Raw genomic sequence first — 24,992 nt, 5'->3', positions numbered from 1 at the left:
GAGCATTGAAGTCAAACAAAGAAACTAGGTGTTGGGGCTGAGGGTTGACATCATCAGTCAAGGTTTGCCATGCACGCATGTGGACTTGAGTTTGGATTCCCAGGACCCATGTAAAAGGCAGGCAGGACAGCAGGCACCTGTAATCCAGGGCTGGGGAAGCGGGGACAGGAGGGTCTCTGGCCAGCCAAACTGGTGGAAGTGATGTTCAGTCTCATACAAACAGTGTGGAGAACAAATGAGGAAGTCACCCAGTATTGACCTTTGGCCTCCACACACATATGCACACATGTGAACATGTAAACTCACACTACTAAGTATTGTTTGACTTTGGAGCTATGTGATATCCCTTGGGGGTAGCTAAGGCCATAGCTTGTGGGCGCTTTGGTGCAGGTGGGCGCCACTCGTGAGAGCTGCTAGTGAACATCTGAGCTGTGCTTCGAGCTTAGATTTAGAACAGGACCAGGTTTAGGGGATAACCGCTTTTCAGCTCTGCTTCCACGGCACAGTGGGAGTCAGAATTAGATCACTGGCCCGTACCTTCAAAGCCCAGACATGTCTTGGGTGACAGGGTTTGATTTAAGAAACTTATTATTTCCCGTGACTTCATCAGTGATGGTCCATGGCAGCTGATTGGGTGCTGGGAGGCTCTTTTGGTGCATCAGTGTCTCACGAGAGCTTGCCTCTCAGCTCTGGGCCTGGACCTTGTCAGGTACTTGGGGATGATTGCAATGGTGGCGCAACCCTATTGCACAGGGACCATTTCAGGGTGGACTCTAGAACCCACATGCCAAGCGTTGGTGTCCATCAGGAGCAAAGTGTGCTTGTGAGAGTCTGGGGTACAAGCATCCTTCCAAAGACTTACGAATGGGTATAACTCAGTACATATTCCCAGACCACAGTTGCCACTCCATATAACTCAATACATATTCCCAGACCACAGTTGCCATTCCAGGCTTGTGTCTTTTACAGCTTTTAATAGGAATATTAATTGTGACTTTATTTGTGTTACCGTTTATTGGAGTCAGTCTAAGGGTCTGACTGTAGCTAATTATAATGACAAATTATGGCCTAATCATATAAAACAACTTATAAATAAAAATAATAAGGTACTTGAACATGGAACATGATTTGGTCTCCCAATAATGATGAATGGAGAAAAATATAGAAGAAAATGAATATGAGATGGAGAGGAGGCTCAGTGGTTAAGAGCATTGCAGTGGACCTGGATTCAGTTCCCAGCACCCACATGGTAGTCTACAGCCATCTGTCACTAGTTTCAGGGGATCTAAAGCCCTCCCCTGCCTCCACAGCCACCTACACCCATGTGGTACACATAAGCTTATATATATATATATATACACAGTAAGATAAATATATAAATGTTAAAAAAGGAATCAAACATTACGGTTTAATTCACTTAAAATTCTACAAACAGAAAACATAGTCACTGGCTGGAGATGAGCAGACTGGAGTGATGACAAGGAGGCCATGTGAGCCTAGGAGTGGCAGGCATATGCTCTCTGGATTCAAAGGATCTTGAGTTTGAATCTGCTCTAAAGCAGTGGTTGTCAGTCTGTGGGTGTCGACCCCACCCTTCACAGGGGTGGTTCGTGAGATACCCTGTGTATCAGACATTTACAGTACGATCCTTAACAGTAGCAAATTACAGTTGTGAAAAAGTGGCAACACCAATTTTACAGTTGGAGGCCACTACAGCAGGAGGAGCTGTGTTTAAGAGCCTCAGCATTAGGAAGGCTGAGAACCCCACTCTAAAAGTCACATTTGAAACTTCTATCACTTCTTTCTCAGCAACTCATTTTTAAAAAGTGATTCCACCAAGACCAAAAACAAACAAGAAATTGTACTGGATTCTCCTTTTTTTTTTTGAGAAACTATTTAGCAGTATACACATCCGCTCAAGCGGTCCTCCCCAGCCTCTGGCAGGAGCATTCCTGCTTGAGTGCAAGCCAAGGCCCACAGCAGTGAGAGATGGGCTGGGAGTAAGGCACCAAGATGAGTTCAAATCCACAGAAGCATGCAAAGCTGGACATGGTGGCACACGTCTGTAATGTCGGTGCTTTTGTGACAAATGGGAGGCAGCGACGAGAATCCCTGAAAGAATGTGGGTCAGCTCACCGGGCACACTCAGCAGTGAACAACAAAGAGACTCTGTCTCAAGTGAAGACAGTGAGACTGGTACCTTGGGGTATGCTCTGACCTCTACATGTGGGCTGTGCCATTCGTGTATCCATATACACATGAATGTATGTGTCAACACACACACACACACACACACACACACACACACACACACACACACAAAGCATCAATGGTTGTGTCCTTGTGAGTCGCTAAAGAAGTCATTATTTTAAACTGGAATTTTCCCTTCTGCCAAAATTTTTCTTCTTCTGCAGCAATAGACTCAAACTGAGCAGCTCAGAGGCCACGGGAATGCAGAAAAGCCGTTAGGTTTTCTGAGGGTGACCATGGCCTTGAGACTCAAGTGCACGGATCCTGAGTGTGCACAGCGGCCCCCAGACCTGAGATGACCTCAGTGTTGGTGAGGCACCTTCTCTGGAGCACATCTCTCTAACAAGCTGTAGTGTGCTTTGACACCAACTATAATTATGCTGGATGGCGAGGGGTTTCCTGCCGGGGCAAAGGATGAGGTGCCCAGCAGAGTGTCCCTGAGCATGCAGGGATGAGCTTTCCATGCTTCCTGGTGGTGGGAGTGGGTGTCCTCGGCCACCGAGACTGGCGCTGACACACGTCAGCTGAGGGCCTGGGCAGGCTAGGAAGTGCAGCCCAGGTCTCTCTACACATCGGCCTCTCAAAGGGAGGCCCCAGGGTGGTGGTGTATACTTTTGCGTACACCTCCCCAAGTGAGGCAGAGAATCCGTGTCACCTCACAGGGAGCTCTTGTTCCCTGAGTCACTCTTGACATTCCTCCATGCAAACAGTGAATACTTCTGCAAGGTTGTGATGTGTGTTCTTGTACTTAAGTGACATCAGATAGCACACACACATATACACACACACACACACACACAGACACACAAACACACACACCATGTATGTGTTATCTGCCTCCTTTCAATCACTGTAGCAGTTTTGAGGCTCATCCACAGTGGCTGTAACACTCATATTTTCTCCCCTTTATTATTTATTTACATTTAGAAATTTTGATTTCATGTATATGGATGTTTCGTCCACATACATGTCTGTGTACCATATGCATGCCTGGTACTGGTAGAGGCCAGGGGAAAGTGTTGGGGCTCCTGGAACTGGAGTTACAGATGGTTGTTAGCTGCCATATGGGTGTTGGGGAACTGAATCTTTTTCTGGAAGGGTAGCCAGTGTTCTTAATCATTGAACTTAATCACTGTAGCCCCTATAACTTTTTATTAATTTTTTAATAATTTATATTATTTAATGTCCATCGGTGTGAGGGTGTCAGATACTTTGGAACTGAAGTTACAGACAGTTGTGAGCTGCCATGTGGGTGCTGGGAATTGAACCCAGGTCCTTTGGAAGAGCAGATAGTGCTCTTAACGACTGAGCCATCTCTCCAGTCCCTATTAATTTTTAAAATTTAAAAATGTAGTATCCTGGATTATATAAGTCTTTTTCATGCAAGTATATGATACACTTTGAACTTTTATCCCACTCCCCCCTGTTTGTTTGTTTGTTTATTTATTCCTTTGAGGCATGGTGTCTTAGGGTTACCATTGCTGTGATGAAACAATATGACCGAAGCACTATGGGAAGGGGAGGGTTTATCTCACACTTCCCCATCACTCTTCAACACTGAAGGAAGTCAGAACAAGAACTCAAGCAGGCAGGAACCTGGAGGCTCGATGCTGAGGCCACGGAAGGGTACTGCTTCCTGGCTGCTCCTCATGACTTGCTTTCTCCTAGAACCCAGGACCACCTGCCCGGGATGGCACCACCCACAGTGGGCTGGGCCCTCCCAATATCAACCACTAACTAAGAAAATGCTCTCCACAGTTGAATTTGATGGAGGTGTTTTCTCAATCGAAATTCTTTCCTTTCAGGTAACTCTAGCCTGTGTCAAGATGACATAAAACCAGCTTGCACACATGGTCTCACAGAGCGCAGGCTGGTCTTGACTTGCTGTGTAGCTGAAGATGACACCGAATTTCTGATCCCTTTGCCTCTACCTCCCGAGTGCTGGGGTGACAGACAGGCACCGTGACGCCCGTTTCCTTTGGGGCTGCTGATGGAGCTCATGCATGCTAGGCATGTACTCTGCCAACCGAGCCATACCCCAGCTCTCCAGTCTTTAAAAAAAATATATTTTTAAATTTCTTTGACAATTTTATACATGTATACAATGTTTTTTTAAATATCCACCCCACCTCCCCCGGTCAGTTTTTCTCAATCATTTTTGCTGGCTCTCTTCTTGACTTCTGCACATCAGATGAGGCAGGTTCCAGCCTTGCCACCATTCCTGATGCCTGGCTCTGCGCCTTTTTCTTGGTAAGGGGTATCTTCTCTCCTAAATGTACTATGATGTGTTTTTCCATTCCACTGTCGATGGCCATTTGGGATATTTCCAGTTCAGAGCTTCCATGAATCAGGCTACTGGAACATTCTTGTGTAAGGCATTGTGTGGGTATGTGCCTTCATTCGTCTTGGGTGAATGCCGGGGAGAGGATTTCCTGGATTTTTACCATGGATGTTCTTCCTGTGTTAGCGATTGTTTTAAGTGTAAATTCTCTTCTGTAGCTTGGAGTGTGTAAGGCAAGCTCTGCCTGTCTCTGGTGCTGGGTGGGCACGGCTGAGAAACATTAGCTTGTAATTGCATGAAGCTGATTCTTTCTGAGGGCTTTGTTGACCACATCACCTCACACAGATTGAGCCCCCCTCCCCCGTATGAATTGGATTCACACCTGAGTCATGACCAATTGCTGACATGCCAGATTGGAATGCTGGCTCAGTGCAGAGCTCCTGTGTCCATCAAGATGGAGGGACATGGAGGAAGGGGTACTTCACTCTGGAGGGTCCCATATACTCTCCCTCCTTCTTGCTCTCTCTCCATTCTTGGCCATCTCATGTCTGGATCATGTCTGTAGCCTAGCACCTGGTCCCTCAGTTTCCAGCCATTTTGACTCCACCCTACTTTCTGATGCCACTTCCTGTTGCCAGGTGCCTCCTTTCTGTCACTCAAGATCGCCCCTGGTGCCTGACATCAAGCCAGTCAGCTCCAGTAGCCATGCCTCCTGTGTCACCAGAGGGCCTCTAAATGCTGTGCCTAGCGCCCTGCCCCGAAGGATCTGCTTCAGTAGGTTTTGGAGCGTCACCAACCACCTGCATTTCAAATATTTCAGTGATTCTATTGTGCAGGCAGAGATGGAAGCAACTACTGCCTGAGCACTGAGCCATGCTGCCTGGACTGTATTTTGTCTCCCTGTGTCCTAGTAAGGGTCACTATTGCCATGATGAAACACCATGACCAAAAACACCTGCAGAGGAAAGGGTTTATTTGACTTATATTTCAACATCATAGTCCATCGTTGAAGGAGTCACGACAGGAACTCAAACAGAGCAGGAACCTGGAAGCAAGAGCTGATGCAAAGGCCATGGAGGGGTGCTGCTTACTGGCTTGCTCCTCACGCTCAGCCTGCTTTCTTATAGAACCAGGACCACTAGCCCAGGCACAGCATTACCGACAATGGTCTGAGCCCTCCCCTATCCATCAGCAATTAAGAAAATGCTCACAGGCTTGCCTACAGCCCAGTGAATGTTATGGAGGGAATTTATCAATTGGGGTTGGTTCCCTTCTCTCAGATGGCTCTAGCCTGTGTCAAGTTGACATAAAATTAGCCAGCACACCCATTCTCCACTCTGTTTTGAGAGAAGATTTCATGTAGCCTGGTCTGGCCTCCAACCCCTGAGTGCTAGGGCATGACCTTGGGCTCCTTGTTCTCCTGCCTGCACTCTAGAATGCTGGGATCACAGGCAGGCAGACTGAGCCAGGCCTCTTTGCCACACCCACGCTCTGGCACACGCTCTTTCTTTCTCTATCAAGGAGAGTCTCCTCAAAGTCCCACCAAAGAAGCTTGATCTTTCCAGGGGAAAACACCCACCCTTGGGTTCTTAACTAAAACACGTCTAGCCTTCAAGAGGCTCTCCTTGTGATCTGGGACGCTCTGGCTGGAGTTTCTGTTTTTTCCACCCTGGTGTCTTCTTTCATGGATGACTGTGAACTTTACCATGTATCATTCTGGGTGCCTCTGTGCGTATATCTCAGATGTCTTCTGCAATTTCTCTTATTAGGGAGCACAGTCAGCTCCTGGTAAAGGCAGGGCACGGATCTGCTCCAGGCATTTTCTTCTTTCCTTTCAGCCCTCCGGGATCTTGAGTAATGTAAGTTACATAATCACTGCCCAAGTATTTGTTGGTTGAATGGAAGAAAAATGTTTATATCTGAGTTGGAGACAGAACTTAGAGACATTACTTGGCGCTGTACCCTGGGAATAATTATTGCCTTGATTTTTATAGATCGTAAGTTTATGCCTGTTAGTTAATTATACTGTAGCTGTGTGTGTGTGAGTGTGTGTACGTACTTGTGTGTGCATGTGTGGAGGCCAGAGATTAGCCTCAGGTGCTGTTCTCAGGACCCATTCAGTCTGGTTCTTTTGAGGCAGAGCCCCTCAGTGGGGCCTGCAGCCAAGTCATTAGACTAGCCAGTGAGACTCAGGGGTCATCTGTTCCCCCTTACCCTAAACTGGGGTTAGAAGCGCACACCACCATGCCAGGTCTTTTCTGTGGGCTTTGAGGCTCAAACTCGGGTCCTTATGCTTCCTTAGAGGTTGTTTTGCTGATGTAGCCATCCTCTAAACCCTCTAAGGCAGCGGTTCTCAACCTTCCTAATTAATGTGACCCTTTAATATAGTTCCTCATGTTGTGGTTCCCCCCCCCCATATAATTTGTTACTACTTCGAAACTGATATTTTGATACTGTTACCAATCATATTGTAAATATGTGATATGCAGGTTATCTGCTAGAAACCCCTGTGAAAGGGTCATTTGACCCCCAAAGGGGTCATGACCCACAGGTTGAGACCTGCTGCAAGGTTAGAGTCCTTGTTCCTTTCCTTTGTCACCCATTCCACAGGTGGTGCAGAGCCAGGTGATGTTATTTGGAACTGTTTCTTCCCATCTTCTGTAGACACAGTCTTAAAGGTGCAGAGAATGGATACCATGGTCCAGTGGAGAGCAGTGTGGTCCAATAGAAGCATGTGTGGGCCTTTCTCTTTAAGATGGAGCTTTGGTTCCGTCATTCCAAGTTTTTTTTTCATGTTTAAACTACCACTACTGTGATAAAGGGAAGGCTTAAAGGCATCCATCATGCCGGAGTATTGTGTTGCATCCCTTAGGGAGCTCTGCACAAACTCACTTCTATTTCCAGAGTGGAAATTGTTCCAGGTGGCTCACATGCAGATGAGAAGGCTCACTTGTGGCAGGCGAGGCGCTCATCTGGCTGCTTGTGGTTATTCTGCGCTGGTATCTCTGACACAAGGGGGAGGTTACTAGCAATAGGAAGTGTGGCTCCTTGAGACATGATATTCTGAGCGCAAGGATCATATTATAAGCTCTGTTAGATTATCGGAATGACAGGAGGGAAATGAGGAATTTACTCTAAGGAAACATAAGAAAGACTCTGGATACTCTGTGTTTTCTGAGCTTCCTTTTAACATGCATGTTAGGTACCTGTGAACGTGTGTGTGTGTGTGTGTGTGTGTGTGTGTGTGTGTGTGTTTGTGCAGAGGCCTGAGGAGGATGCCAGATATCCTGATATATGACTTTCTACCTTATTGCCTTGAGACTGGAGCTCTCAGGAAAGCTAGAGCTAGGCTGGGGCCATCTAATGCCAGAGATCCTAAGGTCTCTGCTCCTTTCCAGTACTGGAGACACAAACACACACACACACACACACACACACACACACACACACACACAGCCATGCCTGGATTTTTATGTAGGTCCTGGGTTCTCATGCTTGCATAGCAAGCATTCTTACCTACCAAGACATCTCCCTAGGCCTGTCAAACATTTTTATATTTGTTTCATTTGCTTGAGTGACATGAGTGACAGTTCAGTTTTGATTTTTTACCCCAAAGGCCAGCCAGCTGTCCTGATACTACTTAATGAATAATCTCCTTCTTTAACTGCTTTGAAATGTCACAGTTGTTATTCATAACTCTTTTATCTGCTGAAGCAGGAAGCAACAATAACAAAAAGCCAGAAGAATATCAAGCTCACAAGAGATGATGTGTGCAGCTATTGGGTAGGGACTATGGGGTTTAGCGTCAGGCCTGGTTTCAAATCCTGGTGTGATCATTTTCAGCAGAGTGTCCTTGGGTGAGTAACTGAACTACTGTGAGCTTTAGACAAAAGGCCACAGGATTCCAGAAGATGGAGTCCCTTGTCCCTCTGGCTACCACATACTGAAGCCCCAGGCCTGTGCTCTCTGATCCCAGAATGAACCCTGGGTGCTCTTCACATAGTTGCCTGGTTTATGAGCCTGGTTGGAGTGACCTCCCTCAGTCCCGCCCTACGCTTGCAGCTTACTGTCAGTTCTAACAAACTGTCACTGTGGAAGTATTTTACATTTTCAGGGGAGTTTCTAAAATGGTGCAGGCAGTTTCCACTTGTCTTTAGTTCAGTTTATTCTAATGTGAGCATCTGCCATGAGCTGAGTCTGTGGAAGCCTTGAGCTACAACACTGCACTCTAGCTACTTTTCTGTTTCAGGGATAGAGTACCCTGACAAAGAGAAACTTAGAGGAGAAAGGGCTCATTCTGGCCTGTAGTTCCAGAGGGGACACAATTCACTGTGGTGGGGAAGGCCTGGCAGTGAGGAGACAGTGCTTACATTTCATCTGCACACAGGAAGCAGGGAAGGAGGGAGGGATGGAAGAAAGGGGAGGGAGAGGGAGAGAGGGAGAAGAGGAGAGGAGAACATAAGAACAGAAAGTGGGACCGGGTTCTAAAACCACAAAGGCCCCCTACCCCCATGGTGTACTTCCTACAGCAATGCTCCATCTTTAAATTTTTCCCCTTTATTTTTATTTTATGTCTTGGGGTTTTGCCTGTATGTGTGTCTATGCAACATGCATGTGTATGTGCTATGCATGTGTATGTGTGTGCATGTGTAGTGCTGGAAGAGGCTGGAAGAAGGTGCCGGATATCCTGAGACTGGAGTAACAGACTCTATGAGCCATCATTTGGGGTCTGGGACTTGAACCCTAGTTCTTTGGAAGAACAGCCAGTTGTCTTAGGGGTAGAGCCATCCAGCTCTAAGCCTCTGTCCCTTAACCTTACCACACAACACCACCAACTGTGGAGCAAGTATCCTAAGGGAACATTTCTTATTCACAGTACAACACACTGGAATTTTTACAGTAACCAAAACTGCAGGCTGTGGATGTCACCTGTTCCCCCTCTTGAGTCCAGACTATATGTCACATGGAGCCCCCTCTTGTGGTGTAGGTCACCTTGGAGGAAGGTACGCAGTCTAGTGTATACATGGTTAGTTTCGCAATCCCCAGCTTGAGCTATGCTTCCGGGCAGGGATTACTCTGTGAACTCCTTAGTTGCCTGTTTGCTGTCTACTTCGAGGGCACTTGGGGCCATTAGAGATATAAATGTATAAGGTCCCCATTCTTTTCCAAATGCAGGTTCTCAATAGGGTCATTCTGTTGGTCATTAGTTGTCTGTAGTTCTGGTAGAAACACAAGTGTGGGTAGCTCTTTGACTTCCTCACTTTATTTCCTTCAGGTTTCTCTCCAGCCACATTGCTGTATCACACAAAGGTTCTAGTTTAAGTTTTCAAGGAAAGCCCACATTGTTTTCTGTGACAGCTGTGCTAGTGTCTACCCCCATGAACAGTATGTTTTTGCTTTGTCCCTGCCAACACCTGATATCTTCTATTTCAATGATGCTAATTTCAAGCCCTCCACCTCCCATTACCCTAGGATCCTTTGCCTGATGAGGGCAGGTGTCAACTTATACTTGCCAACACCTGATATCTTCCATTTGATGATGCTAATTTCACACCCTCTCTCGCCATTATCCTAGGATCCTTTGCCTAACAAGAACAGGTGGCAACTTACACCTGGTCTTTACTAAGATGTTTCCAGAATTTCACAAAAGACTCTGCTTCTTGGCAAGGTTAGAAGTTGGTACTAGCTTGCTTGGGGGTTGGGGCAGTCAGCCATGTGTGACATCAGTTTGCTCTGGAGCCTTTGGGAAAGCCCCTTCATCTAGTTGAGTCTTGCTCACTCTGCCTGTGAAGTGTTTGGACTGTGTTCTCAACACCAAGGGAGTATGCAACTCTATCAGCAGACTGTTCAGTGCATTATCCACGGAGCTTTGCAAGGTCTATGCTGATTTTCCATCCCTGAAAACCTCCCTGATTTTAAATAACTACTTAGCGAACATTTGTCAGAGGAGTGAAGGCATCTGAGTGCGAGCCTATGTGCTACTTAATTTGGAAGGTTAAAGACTCACTTTAAAATGCAGGCAACAGACTTAGAAGTGAGGATTGAATCACTTCTTGATCATACATTCTAGATTCTCCTCCCCCGCTGCTCCCCTTCATTAGCAGGGATGAGAGAGGGCTCATTTAGACAACAGATATGAAACAAGTCCCTGTCCAAGGCCGTTCTGCTTGGTAGTGGCCGCACAGAGAGATGCCCCAAGCACAGGCCAGAGCCTATCATATACACAGTCTGGGAGTTTGGATGCGGAGAATAAATCCAGTGAGAAGGATAAGGGCCCTGGCCAGAGGGGAGCTGTGCCAGGTCAGGGGAATGAGGAGCTTGCTTACTGAGCAGAGCTTTGGGAAGTAGGAGGATCTAAAACAATGCCTCCTGCCAGCTCCTGGGTTGCTATGGTGGCTTCATTACTACATTCTTCCAGTGGCCCTGGTTGGTAGCATCACTGCCAGTTGGCCAAACTGAGCAACAGAGGACTCATGTTTGCTGGAGCACTAGAGAGTGCCAGAGCCAAGCTTTTGAGTCCAAATTCTGCATTTTGTTGTCATGAACATGAACTGCCAGCCAAGGGACAGAGGCAGATGCTGACGTAGGTCTCAGCATTGCCACAGAGAGAGAGATGTGGAGTTGCTACAAGGTGCTAGAGAGTTCAGCACACCTCTGGGGGCAGTAGTACAAGATCAGGACCTCATGGTTGATCACATCAATCCTGACTTTTCAATCCTGACAAGTTGTGGTAAAATTTGCTCAACAGAACAGTGACCATTCAGGGGTCAATGAATTGAGACTGTGAACATTCATCATGAGCAACTGTCCCATCTTCTACTTCCAGATAGCAACCACCAATGTACTGTCTGTGTGGGTTTTTACATTTGGGTATTGTGTGTAAATAAAGTCAAGTCTCTGGCTTGATGTCATTTTTCCTCTCCAGCTGTACTCTTCTCATACCCTTGTAAGGGTCCTTGGCACAACATTGGCCCCATTCTGATGTCCATGGTCATTCTCTTCATCTCAGCGTGGTTAATGTGGTCTCATCTGTAGAATTCTTCTGCCACAAAAGATGAGAAAGTCACAGGTTTGACATTAGCACATTTTTTTGGTACCCACTCACTTTAGACAGGAACCCAGTGCCATGTACAAATTATCCTTTTGCCGCTCCTCAGTTTATGTGTAAATCAGGAAGCTGACAAGGAAATTTAAAAATGAAGGAAATCCACAGGGATCTAGATTTGACTAGAAGGGTGAAGAACAGTGATTTCCATGAAGTGGTCCATCTGTATGTGTCTGGGATGTTTTTCCACTCCAAGCATCCCAGAGTTTAGCTTGGCCTTCACAAGAGCATGTCTCTCTGCTCCGTATTAATTATCTATGAGAACTTGGTGTGTTTCTCATACGTAGAGATATGCGTTAGTTCTGATGGTCTGTGATGACAATTTTGGAATTTTGGTTTCTTTAAAAACACAGAAATAGTGTAAGAATATGTTTTTGTTTTAGTTCTTAGTATGGAGACACGGGGCTGTTTCTCAGCAGCTGACTGTGATTTGCCTTCTGGCAGAGGCGTCATTTTTGCCAGCTGCAGATAGTTTCTGAGATTGTGTGATGTTTGGAATTCTGGGAATTTTTTCAGAGGGTATATAATTGCTAGGGCCCAGAGAGGTGGGTTGTTGGTTGTTGGTCACAGTTGGTCGTGGTTTGTTAAGTAGTAGTGTGCAAAGAAACAAGATTAACTATCCTGATGGCAATGAGCAAAGTTGCCCCAAGGAACTTGATCCCTGCGCAGCAGGACGTAGTCTAACGATAATGTTGCCGCTTTCTGACTCCTGAATTTATTCAGGGATCTCTTTCCTTTCCTCGCTATCCTTTTTTTCTCTCTTATCAAGTGTTAGGGGGCTAAAAGTGTCGAAGAAGAGTGGAGAAGGGTGGGAGAAGGAAGAAACCACAAAGTAGCAAATGCAGTCTGCAGTGGTCTTTCAGAGTTTCTAGGGGGCGGGACTGGTAGAATAAACCTATATTAAAATGTATTTTATTAGATTGTCTTACGTAATAGATATAGTCCAGCTAAGCCAACAATGGCTGAGAGGCCGAGACTCCCCTGGTTGTCAAGTTTAGGTGCTGGATGTCTTCGTAGTCCCAGACTGGTGCTGAAAGCCTAGGGGTTTCCTGGAGAGCTGCTGGTATTCAGTCTACATTGGAAGCTTGGGGAAGTGAAATTCACCAGCAACAGGGTAGATGAGCTTGCCAGCAGAGTGAAGGCAGGCAGGCGAAGGAGTGAAGTGTCTCCCCTCCCATCTCTTTGTATCTGGGTTCCTCTTGGGAGGTGCCAACCATACTTGTGGAAGGTCTTACCTTTTCAGATAATGTGATCAAAGAAGTCTCTCATAGCAGTGCCAAGGAGCTTGTCTTTTAGTTGGTTCCAGACCCAGTCAAGTTGACAACCAATATCAGCTGTCACAGGCAGAAAACAGGCTTGGAGCCCAGAGACACAGACGGGTGCAGGTTTTGATGGAAGCTGTTAGAATAGGTGTTGAGAAGGCTCAGAGGCTGGGGGAGTTCAGGTAATGCGGGTCTAGTCGCTTCACCTCCTCACAGGGTATAAATATGTTTTGGAGGGTCTGATGAGTGGCTCTCCCTGGTTCTTAAGGTATTGAAACTGTTGAAGGGGGGACTGTATGGGGGAGGGGGAGGTGTTACTGGTTGGCTCACGTTCAAGGGGAGAATGAGGAGTGTGTCCATGACCATCCCTGGGCAGGCGGTGCCCTTGCAAGGTCTGTGGAAGTCTAATGAGGCAAATTCTAGATGGAGAGTCCCCAGATCCTTCCGTGGTCTTTTCTGACAGCCTGGACTCATGGCGTTGAAGGAGTTGGTCTCTGAGATGACATACTTTCATCCTCTCTGGAGCTTTAGAGTCAGAGGCGGAGTTCCATGGTGACATTAAGACCTTTGCCAGGAGAATCCGTCCCAGGGCAAGTGGCTGTGTGTGAGCAATGGCTGGCTGAAGGCAATCCACAGCTTCCTGAACGGGTTGTTCTTTCTTCTCGATCTCCTAATGCCTGGTTGTTGCTCTGTGTGTTATTTTGGAGACGGGTGATGCGGCATAATTAAGGAAATTTTAGAAATCCATTCAACATTTTATATGTCATCTGTGACTGTTACGACAGGTGGTGGGTGGACTCTAGCCATGAAGATGTCACAGCATGTGCAAGATTAAAAAGCCACAGGCGATTAGTTAATTTGGTCAGATCTGGAGAACAGTTTGTCAAATTGAGCTCGTTGACCCCTGAGACCAGCTGCGTTTTCCTTTCTAGTCATTGGGTTGATTGTGGTTCTGCTTGGTCTGTGCCCCGCATCTGCCTCTTATTGCCTGGATGAAAAGGAACAAATTGTCTTAGTATTTAAGATTCAATTTCTTCTCCTTTTTAGAGTGTATGTGTTTGTGCGCAGGACTGTCCTAGTTTGTTTTCCTGTTGGTGTGATAAAACAGACCAAAAGCAACTTGGGGAAGAATAGAGTTTATTTTATCTTAGGACTAAGTCCTATGTCACAGCCCATCCCAGAGGGAATCAGGGCAGAACTCAAGGCAGAAAATCAAACAGATAGTGGAGAAATGCTGCTTCTTCCAAGCCTCATACTCAGCTACCTGCTCAGCGGTGTCACTGCCCACGGTGGGCAATCGGGAAAATGCCACACAGATCTATGCCTACAGGCCATTCTGAAGGGGGCAGTTCCCTGGTTGAGGCTGCCTCTTCCAGGTGTGTTACATTAACAGCCAAGATTAGCCATCACAGTGGGAGTGTATCGACAGGTGTGCACACTGGTGTGGTGGCCAGAGGTCAACTCTGGTGTTGTTACACAGGGGCAAGTTTACTCTTTGTCTATTTAGGGTTTCTCCTGGAACCTGGAGCTGGCCAGTTTGTCTAGGCTGGCTGGTCAGCAACCCCCAGGGATCCACCTGTCTCCACCCTGCCAGAGCTGGGCTTCCAAGCATGGCCTGTCACACTCAGCTCTTTAAACATGATTCTGGAGGATGGGATTTAGGTCTTCATGCTTTCGTAGGGAACACTTTACTGACGGAGCTCATATCTCCAGTCTGAGATTTAATTTCTTTTTCCACAAATAACAATAGAAAACACCTGCCTCACAGGATTGTGATGACAAGACAAGATATCAAATATATACCTCGGTGCCTAGAAATGGCTGTGGATCAATAGTTATTTGCTCCCTTCTTCATTTTTAGAGACAAGTACACTGAAGAGACCAATCTGACACTGACATACTGACACCTTCAGATATTTCAAATGCTGTCACATGGCTCGAGGGGGAAGGCCCACCATTTTTGATGTGCCAGAGAGTGGAAAAAGAGTAAGAAGACAAACATGGAGGGGAGACAGATGTCAGTTCAGCATGAGGAGGATCTCTGTAATAATCAGGCAGGGGAGCAGTTTGTCTTGGGAGCTTGAAATTGGAAGGTCATTTCTCAGCAGCCTTAGGACTCATCTGGGCAGATGTCTCTTGGTTGTCAGGGGCTGTGGTGTGTGTTGGGGGGGGGTATTTATCACTAGATATGGTCTCCTGCCCTACCCTCAGTGTGACAGTGACTTTTGGCACTGTCACCTGACCCATGGACTACAAAAACCACGTTTGGATAAGAATCCTCTGTTAGCTGGGTGTGGTGGCACATGCCTGTAATCCCAGGCAGAGGCAGGTAAATCTCAGAGTTCGAGGCCAGCCTCATCTACAAAGCAAGTCCAGGACAGCCAAGGCTACACAGAGAAAACCTGTTTGTAAAAAACAAAAAAACAAAGCTCCTGTGTCAGAGGGTACATAGCATAGTAGCAGCAAACTAGGTCAGTGGGTCTCATGATGATATTCTCATACATACATGTAATGTATTTTGATCACATTAGCTCCCCCTAGCTTCTCATCACTCTTTCCATTCCTGCTGATCCCTTTCTTCTTCTTAGCTAGCCCCCTCTATTTTCATACCTTTGCTTTTGTTGATCCAATGTGTTTCATGCTTACGGGAGCATGAGTGAGGGGTTATTTACAAAAGCATGGACCACTTGCCAATGGCTTTGTCTTTGTCAAGTTAGGTTCATAAAACAGGAATTATGGGAGGTGCTTTTGCTAGTTTCGGGGGTAGTCTTTTGGTTGAGAGTGTCCACCACCTGAGATTAAAGGCCTAAGAAATGTGAAACTGTGTGGCTTATTTTAGGACACAGAGGACAGTGGGCCTCCCTGTCAGAAAGCCTTATGGGTTGGTTAATGACTGCTCCCTGTGTTTTTCTGCAGGTCATGTTAGCAGCTTCCTATTGGTCTCTGCTAGCACCAGCGGTTGAGATGGCCACGTCCTCAGGGGGCTTCGGTGCCTTTGCCTTCTTCCCAGTGGCTGTTGGTTTCACCCTGGGAGCTACTTTTGTTTACCTGGCTGACCTCCTGATGCCTCACCTGGTGAGTATCATCCTCCTCTGGGCTGTTGAGTCAGGAGCCATCCGGCTCTAGGAAGTAGGTTCCTTTCTACTTGCCTTGATGGATCCATTCGTGCCTCAGGTAGTTGATGGAGTCTAAACAGACAGGGCATTAGTGGGAGTGAATGGTGACTCCTTCCATAAAGAAAGTGCCCGCCTATTAACATGACTAACCCCTCACTGTTCACATCCTGCTAAGTTCAGATCCTGAATGTCAGATGTAGAGTTGTAGCCAATGTGGAGTGTTGCGTGTACGTATACATGAGCAACCGGAACTGGCGGCGGGCGGGAGGGAGCTTATGATCGTGGTTCTGGGAGAGCTTGAGAGCTGACTGAGTCATCAGGGAGACGACAGCACACCTAAGGATAGGGAAAAGACCTAGTTTGTCACATCTATACAGGAAGAGGCAGGAGGAGGGGGACTCTGGGAGGTTGGAGTTCACTTCTGACGTTCATGGGTCAGGTGCCTCTCAGCTCCAGGATTCCTCCCTACCATTTGGGGACTGTAAGATAACAGCAGTAAAAGCATCAATGCTGGAGAGAACTAGAGCGACTGAGCTTCTGTGTGGAAACCAGGCGGATGGTTTGGGCTTCTGTGTGGGAGCCACACCACTTTCTGGTGTCAACTGCTTGGCCAAACAGAGAGCCAAGGCCAGGGTGTGTGGGCCAAGCTCTTGTTACCACGGTGCATGCTATTGGCAGGGGAGAGAAGGATTCATGCCAGTCATGGTGTGGGATGTGTGTCATGTCCCTTTACCACATACATACCCAGTGGGTCTCAGAGGTGGACAGGGGAACCTCCAAGGTGGTGTCTGGATTCACTGATGACCCAGAAGAGGGAGAGGCATGGGAAGAAAGTGGGATTGTTTCTTCTATTAGATCATGGAGCCAGGGACTGTGTGCTCCTGGGCACGGGCGAAGCCTCTCCTGTGTGCATACTTTTGCTCCAAACCCTCTCTGCTCTTCTTGTTTCCCTCCCTCCTTTCCCCTCTCTTTCTTTTTGTTCCTCCCTCTTTTCCTGTCTACTTTTATCTTCCCTCCTCTTTTTAACTCCCTTTCCCTCCTTCTCTCTCTTTTCTTTCCTTCCTTCCTTCTCTTTTCTTCTCTTCTCTTTTCTTTTCTTTTCTTTTTTCTTTTCTTCTTCCTCTTTTTCCTCTTTTTCCTCTTCTTCCTCTTCTTCCTCTTCTTCCTCTTCTTCCTCTTCCTCCTCTTCCTCCTCTTCCTCCTCTTCCTCCTCTTCCTCCTCTTCCTCCTCTTCCTCTTCTTCTTCTTCTCAGAGTCTCTTTATGTAATCCAGCCTAACCCTGAACTCAGAACCTTACCCCCTCCACCTCCCAAATGTTGGGAATTCAGGCCTGTGCAGTATGCCTGATCCTTCCCCACCTCACCGTAAATAACCAACTAGAGAAGGGGAAGAATGATCTCCCAAGACCCAGGCTGCCGGGCCCTGTGGCACTTGCAGGGCCCACACTGCAGCAGGTTCCCTAGACCCGCCCGTTGGATGCGGCGGATGCGTGGACGACTGTGACAGTATCCTAAGGAAACACCGTCTGTCAGCTGTTTCTCTTTCCGCCGGAAGCTTGGATGGCAGTGTCTGTTTCTGCCCCCTGGATGTTTGCTTTCCCTGCTGTCAGACGTACCTGTGCTGGTGGCTGGTGCAGCCGTCACGGGAGCTGTGGATTCTGCTCTTAAACCCATCTAGCTATGGGTAAACTTCTTATTGGAAGATTTCCGACTCATCTGTGCAGGAAGGTCGTAGACGCAGTGGATTGCTGTGGCTCAGTGACTCTGTACAGGCCTCAGTTGCCTCCCCTTCCGCTTGTTCACAGGCGTCACCCAGGCTCCTAAGCCAGTCTCTCATTAAGGGCCCTTCCTGTCGTGATTGGTCCTTGTTACTGGGACCTGGGGAGGAATGGGAATGGTGGAGGCATCAGGTATGGTGCCAGCTGTGCTATTTGACCAGCTGCCCGAGCAGAGGGGAGTTCTCTGGGCAAAGTAAATAGTCACTGGCCCAGCTTATACCATGCTATGTGCTTTGTTGTTGTTGTTGTTGTTAATCTTTGGTTCATATTTGTTTTAATTTATGCTTTAGATATGGAGATGCTCCCAGGGGCAAGCTCTGGATACATAATGTAGAAAATCAGAAATGGTGTGGAGTGGAGGCTAAATGTAGTGGGCCGGGGTTGGGGAAGGCACCCTAACCATCAGTGCCCAGACCTCACTTGTTGGCAGAAGATTCAGCAAACATCTGTTCTGGGGCATTGGAGAAGAAATTAATTGCCACTGTTAATGTGAGAAAGGGAACACGTCTCCGAAGATCTCATAAATAGGCAGGCTTTGTTCCTAATTGCCCCAGCTCCTGAATACAAATGCCCACTGAGTCCTGCTCAGAAGTAGCCTGCTGCCCTGCACTATGAGGCTGGCTAAAGGTTTCCCGCTTGTGTCACTGTTAATTTGCTTCCCAGACCTGAAAAGGGCTGCAGCTTCGCCCTTCCGCAGGTGCCATGTGGAGTGTGAATTAATGGGTTTTGATATGGAGTCCCTGTGGTTATCCAGTATTGATTGAGCACAGGCAGGGAATGGGCCTTCCCAGGGCAGCAAGGCTTGATTTCCTGAGAGCTTACTGCTCCAGGAATTTGTGAGACAGCCACGTTTGAGGCTGTGGGGGAGTTTTGTGGGGTACATTCAGCTTGAGGCCTCTTTGTTTTTAATTCATTGACCCTTACCACAGAGTCAGGGTGGGCAGGAGATGGCCCTGGAGGAGCAGGGGGATGGAGGAGGCTCAAAAGCCCTCGATACTGGCCGTTTTACTCTGTGCTTTCCCATGTTTGCATGTGTAAGCCAAGGAATGGAATCTTGTTTTCCGTTTTGTGAAAAAAAAAAAAAAAAAAAAAAAAACAAAACAGTAACACGGCCTGTGTTGGGGCTGCTTGCGTTTTTTCAGCTTGGCTTCCGTCTTGGCACACTTACCTAGAGAATCTCCCCCTCCCTCCTGTCTCTCTTTTGGTGTGTGACATCTTAGACTGCATCTTAGACTGCGTGAGAGGCCGCAGCAGGAAGAAGAAGCTCAGGTGCTTGTGGCTCTCTCCTGTGTGTGAAAACTTATGTCCCTCCTGAGCAGTCTCTGGGTGGGAGTGGGGGAGACCAGCTTCCTCCTGGATTTAACTGATTCCCCAGTCACACCAGGTTCTCATTGGCCAGGAAAGATGGTTTTATGAAAACCCAGATGAGTGGGACAGACACACTCGTGCCAGCATCCGTTTGGGTGGGCAGAAGCTGCTTCCAGGGACCACGCGTGGTTACTGTCTGAAGTGACACGTTGTTGCAGGAGGCAAGCTTTGACCACCTGAGGGGTGTTTGTATGCATCTCTCCTCCACCGCTAACACTCTTCATTCTCGTTTACAAAGAATGAGAGGGAAAAGAGAGCCCAGGCCGTTGTACTCACAAGTCTGTAGGATAAAGCTGGTACTGTGGGGAGCCCGATTGGAGGCACAGCAGAAGCGAGGCTTGGACCTCTCCACTGGACTTCCCACCTCACTCTCATGCTTTCCTGAGGTTTGAGGCTTGGAGTCTGGCCTCGTTCTTTGTGAGGTTCACCTTGGGCTGGAGTGTTGTTGGAGGTTAGCTAGGCTGGTTGGAACTTCTGCAGCAATGGCTGGACCTTTCAGATAGGGCGATGGTTGTGCCGCTAGAAATGCCTGCTGTGTGGGGGAGGACGCCTACAGTCCCAGGTCAGGAAGGCTATGGATTCTCAAGTAAACCTCTTGGCTTTCTGTTTGCATATCTGTATTAATTAATGTGTTCCTGCTGCTACAGCAAACTTCTTCGGGCCAGGAGACTGAAACGAGTATTTATTTTCTCCTTTCTTGGAGGCTAGAAGTCTAAATGTCCAGTGTCCTCAGGGCTGGTTAGTTCAGAGGTCTCTGTCTTTGGCTGCCGGATTGCCACGTTCTCTCTGGCATCCTGATGTGGTCCCCTCTGTTCAGGTGATCCTTTCTGGTGTCTCCAGGTGTCCAGATTTTCTCTTGCAAGAACGCCACTCAGTTTGGTGTAAGACCCCTCTGGCAGCTATTTCTTTAAAAGCCCCCATTGATTGTCACATTGTGAAATGTTAAGGTTAGGATTTCAGCATACAAGTTTGGAGGGGCTTGGGTTCAACCCAAGATAGCATCTTTGAAGCTTCTGTGTATTTCTTTATCAGATAAGTAAATGTATTGTATGTGTGTGTGTGTGTGCGCGCGCGCGCGTGCACATGCACTTATGTTGTGAGTGTGTGGATGCCTGAGGTCAGCTTTGGCTGTTGGATCTCAGCGCTGCCCACTTTGTTTTTTTGAGACAGGATCTCTAACTGGAACCCGGGCTCACTACTTCAGCCAGGTTGGCCAGCCAGGATCCTCCAGGGATCCGAGCACAACAAGATGGCTCCACCTCCCAGCGCCTGGCAGTTTCTCAACACTTGTAGGGTTAAGCTGTAGAGATGGCTGGGGTGGAGGAAGCCGTCCTGTGGATGCTGTCATAGGCCGCCATGCAGGCACAGTACGTTCCTACCAGTGCCCACTCTGGACGTCCCTTCCCTGAGCGCCTGCTGGTGGCTGTGTGTGGGTTCCCTGAGGGGCAGGCCGTGCTCAGGAATCTGCGACACTGATTAACAGTCCACTTCTGTGGAGAATCACCGTGCGGAGTGTCCTGGCTATGGGACATTAGGAGAGGCTTCCTGTTCACAGAGCTCCACTGACCGAGAGACTCCTGGCATCCTGAAACCCCAGGCCTTTCCCTAGGTGAGGCTTTGGGAGCTGGCATGCCTAGTATCTTTTCTCAGGTACAAATGGCGCAGCCGTGGTGGATGCAGCCTTGCCAGCTGTTGGGGATACCCAAAGCCTCCTGTGGCTCCTAGAAGTTTAGTCACGTACAGCTTGGGGCCTGTTGGCTTGAGACAACTTCCTAACCTAGCGAGCGCCCTCACTGTCTCTTAGGAAAATGGTGGCTCAGGCTGCAGTGTGTCTCACACTGCTGAGCCTCTCACGCCCTAGCCTCTGCCTAGAAGGCATGGGGTCCTGGGTTCATGCCTCGGTAATCCAAACAGCAACAGCACGTAAGCAAAAAGCCAAGCAATTTAACTATTCTGTGGACCTGTGTGAGCGCCTGTGTGGATGGTGGGAGCACACGCCATGAAATCTTTCTTCCTGTCTCTGTGCTGTGTCTTCTGGGACAGGTGGTGTAGATGGCTCTGTGGCTCTATGTGCATAGGTATATATGTCTCTTTAGCTGGGGTCCTGGCTCACTGAGATGGCACAAAAACCAGCTGAAGCTTTGCAGGCAGGGGACCAGGAGGTTTCAAGACTATCCACTCTTTAGCTTTCAACCAGGGTTTAAAAGTAAACCTGACAGTGATGGTTGTCCCCAAAGGGATCCAGGGTGGGACATGTGAATGCATGTGCATGCTCGTGTGCGCATACACACACACACACACACACACACACACACACACACACACGAGCTTTCTGAGGGACACTCCTTAAGCACGGATTAGTTCTTGTCATCATAGAACGTTTTGGTAGGGATGCTTAAATGTGAACACGAATGCTTGGAACCTTCTAGAAACTGTGCTCACTCTTTCATCTTTTTATGTTAGGCCACAAAGTTGTGACTATCATCTCTTGCTGTGTCTTAAGTCAGGCAAGGTTTCAGGGTCCGCTCGCTGTAGAGCTATCTAGAACTTGTGGGCAGTTGCGGTGGCAGAGGTGACTTGTGGGGAATGTTCGAAGCACTTTCAGCTAAGGGCATACCTACTTATTCTTCATGGGAGCCAGGACTCCAGAGTCTACAGCACTCTAACTGGGTGGCAGGTGCTTCATAGAACCTCCCTCTCTGTATCTCGCTGCTCACAGGATCTGAGATTGATTGGGCCAAGCAGTCAGGGTCCCAGGGAGTTGGAGGTGAAGAGAGGAAAAGCTGGTGTTAGGAAAGAAATTGACAGTGACCATTTTGGGACAGAGATGAAGTTTGACTAGTTTGTAAGGAAGGACGGAGTCTAGTGAAAGGCATGGGGCTAAGGCATTCTCTCCCTTGTGTGCCCTTGGGGATGCCTTAGAGTTGGTCGGAGGATTTGTTCTGAACACTGTGTCTCGAATACACACCTTGACTCTGGCCACAGCCAGTGTCCTTTGGAAATTCCCTTTTCCAAACACACAGGTGAGAGATAGGAGAGCTGCCTCCACCCTGATGTGCATGGGGGTAGGGGAGTGTGAATTAAATATGCAAATCATAAAATCATTAAACAATGTCAGTAGTTGGCACAGCTGTATGGGTCAGTGGTTTCTTGTTTCTTCCAGTTGAGAGGTGGGGGAGGAGGGCTGGGCACACATGTCTCTTTTGGTATGTTTGTGACCCTCTGTGAGGAGAGAGGAGGACCTGAGACAGTTAAATTAGCTGCCCTCTGGACGATCCCACCCCACCCCCTTCCTGCAGCAACTTCCTTCTTTGCTAGAAGCCTTCTCGAATGCTTTCACCCATTATGATTGGACAATGCTCATCATATCCCCTGGACCAGGCCAGCTTTAACCAAAAAGCTGGACTTGCTCACTTGAAAGGCCATTGTGCATATCCAAACCTGTGCCAATAACAGCGCTGAAGCTGAGGCCGCCCAAAGGCTGACGTGGTAGAGAGGATTCTAGTTTTCTCTGTAAGTCTGTAATTAAAAAGAGCAGCTGGAATGCCATTGGAGAAACTGCGAGCCAGCAAGCCCAGCAACCTGTGGCTGAGATAAGCATCCTTCATAGCTGAAGACCTGTCACCAAGGACCAAGCACTCACCTGGTGGTCATCGTCATCCACTCCGGATCCCTTGGCCACAACATTTTAACCAGCAGCTTGCTCTCTGCTGAGCTTCAGCCAAGTGGAGATCAGGCATGTGTTTCCAGAGTGGTCATAGACAGCGGTACATGTGCGTGCATTTCTATACACATGCACACATTCCAACTGCACATTCCAGCTTAGTAGTTCAGATTGCGAATGCACACACACACACACACACACACACACACACACACACACACTTTCTTTCACATGCACACTCATGAACGTGTATCTTCAGGGTGGCTCCCATCCTGTCAGACTCATGATCTCAGGACCTAGTGGGGAACAGGATGGCGGTGGTTACTCAGTGCAGAAGAGTGTCTAGGGACGGGCTGACAGAAGCAGCCTCTGGTAGAAGCTGCTGTTCCGTCCTGGGATCTAGGAGTCCCAAGGAGCAGCCTGGACTTGGCCAGCGTCAGCTGCAGGCATGCTATGTGCAGCAGTAGTTTTGGCTGCCGGGACTGAGGCAGACTTGAGAGCGGTGTGCTGTCCCAAGCGCCCGGGACAGTGTGGCTTTCCACTGTCACCTGGAGCAGAACACAACCATGCCAAGTTCTCTGAGAACGCTACTCATCCTTTCACAATGCTGCCCTGAGGAGCGGCATGGCAGATGCCACCTAAGTGTGTCCCAGCTGTCCTTCAGTTTTCACCACCGTAACAAAACACCAGCTGGGCGTGCTTGAATAACGAAGTGTATCAAGGAGCTGGCTGATTAGATTACAGGTAAGGCCCATAGCTTTCCAGTTTGCAGGTAGCAAGAGATGTTGAGCCTCCTTTGGGTCTTTCCTTGTTAATACACTAGTTCTGTCATTAGAATCCCGCCCACCTGACTTCATCTAACCTAATCGGCCCCTGGAGGCCTCAGGGACATTGGGCACTGCTTCAACACAGCAAGTCTTTTTGGTGGGTAGATATGACGTGGAAATGTTTTTATTAACACCTGCTGTAAAGAATTTGAGGAACTCCCTTCTTCCATCTTTTGGATGGAAGATCACTTTGTGAAGTTTCCCAAGGAGAACTCTGAATAGAAAGCTCTCTGGCCAATGGGCGGCTTTCTCTGGGTAGGAGGAAGAAAACTGTAGCCTTTCAGTGGAATGAAGTTGGTGCTACTCTTTGTATTAACCTTCATTTTGTTTTAATAGTAACAGCCGGTCCATCGTCCTTCTGTGTCTTTATATTTAGTAAACAACAAAATTAGGTCTTATCTTTTTCATGGTGTGTGTGTGTACGTCCGTGTTTGCATATGTACACGTGTGTGTGCATGGGTGTGTAGAGGCCAGAAGTAGTCAACCCCTTGGGTATCTGCCACAATCACGTTCCACTTTTTTTTTTTTTTTTTTTTTTGAGCATCTCTCACTGAACCTGAAGTTAGCCAGTTTAGCAAGGCTGGCTGCCAGTGAACCCCGGAGATCCTGCTGTCTGGGCTCCCCAGGGCTGTGATTACTGGTCTGCATTACCACACCTGGCTTGTTTATGTGGTTTCGAGCCAGAAGCTCAAGGCGTCAGCGGTTTCCTGAGCGTTTGCCCCCAGCCCTGGGCTCACTATGTGTCTCCTCTCACCTCAGCTTCTTAACGGGGACATTTAATTTATACTTCATGTAGTGATGGAAGCACCCAGATTCCTGTCTACCATCTTACTGTCATCTTCCATCCATACTCTTTGGGGTTCTGTTGCTCTTCTGGAGCTCCTGTCCTGTCATCTTCTGGGTTAAGTAAGTAGTATCCCACATATTTTCTCTACAGGATTTAAGAAGGTACCCCCTGGGGCTGTGGAGGAGGCTGGGGAAAGAGCCTCTGTCACACAAGCAGGAGGGTCTGACTTTGAATCCCCACACCCATGTAAAACCACAGATGTGGCTGGCACACACATCTGATCTTGGTGCTGTGGGTAATGGAGGCAGGAGGATTCCTGTGGCTTGTTGGCTGCCAGCCTGGCTCCAGGTACAGTCAGAAACCCTGCCAGAGGGAGTAAGGCAGAAAGTGACAGAGCGCAATGCCTGATGTAGTCCTCTAGCCTCTGCGCATGTGCAGGGCTGGATGCCCTGCCCCTGTGAATGGTCAGCATGCACATACGCCACACACACCACACCTCCACACACTCATACATCACACCATACACTCATACCACACCTACACACACACACACC

The 24,992-nt window shown here is 48.0% G+C and overlaps 1 protein-coding gene across 6 annotated transcripts in view; it reads left to right on the top strand.

The window, feature by feature from the left end:
• Window positions 1–24,992, top strand: part of Slc39a11 (solute carrier family 39 member 11) — a 379,750-nt gene that overhangs the window by 94,314 nt on the left and 260,444 nt on the right. For all 6 annotated transcript variants that reach the window (XM_055592214.1, XM_055592210.1, XM_055592212.1 and 3 more), the window contains one exon: window positions 15,815–15,973. In XM_055592214.1, the coding sequence (XP_055448189.1) occupies window positions 15,818–15,973 (156 nt within the window). In that variant the 5' untranslated portion in view covers window positions 15,815–15,817. The remainder of the gene's footprint in view (window positions 1–15,814; window positions 15,974–24,992) is intronic.

This window comes from Psammomys obesus, unplaced genomic scaffold (assembly GCF_907164565.1).
Source record: "Psammomys obesus unplaced genomic scaffold, mPsaObe1.curated_primary_1811, whole genome shotgun sequence".
NCBI classification, from domain to species: Eukaryota; Metazoa; Chordata; class Mammalia; order Rodentia; family Muridae; genus Psammomys; species Psammomys obesus.
This window is presented reverse-complemented; position numbering and strand designations above follow the sequence as displayed.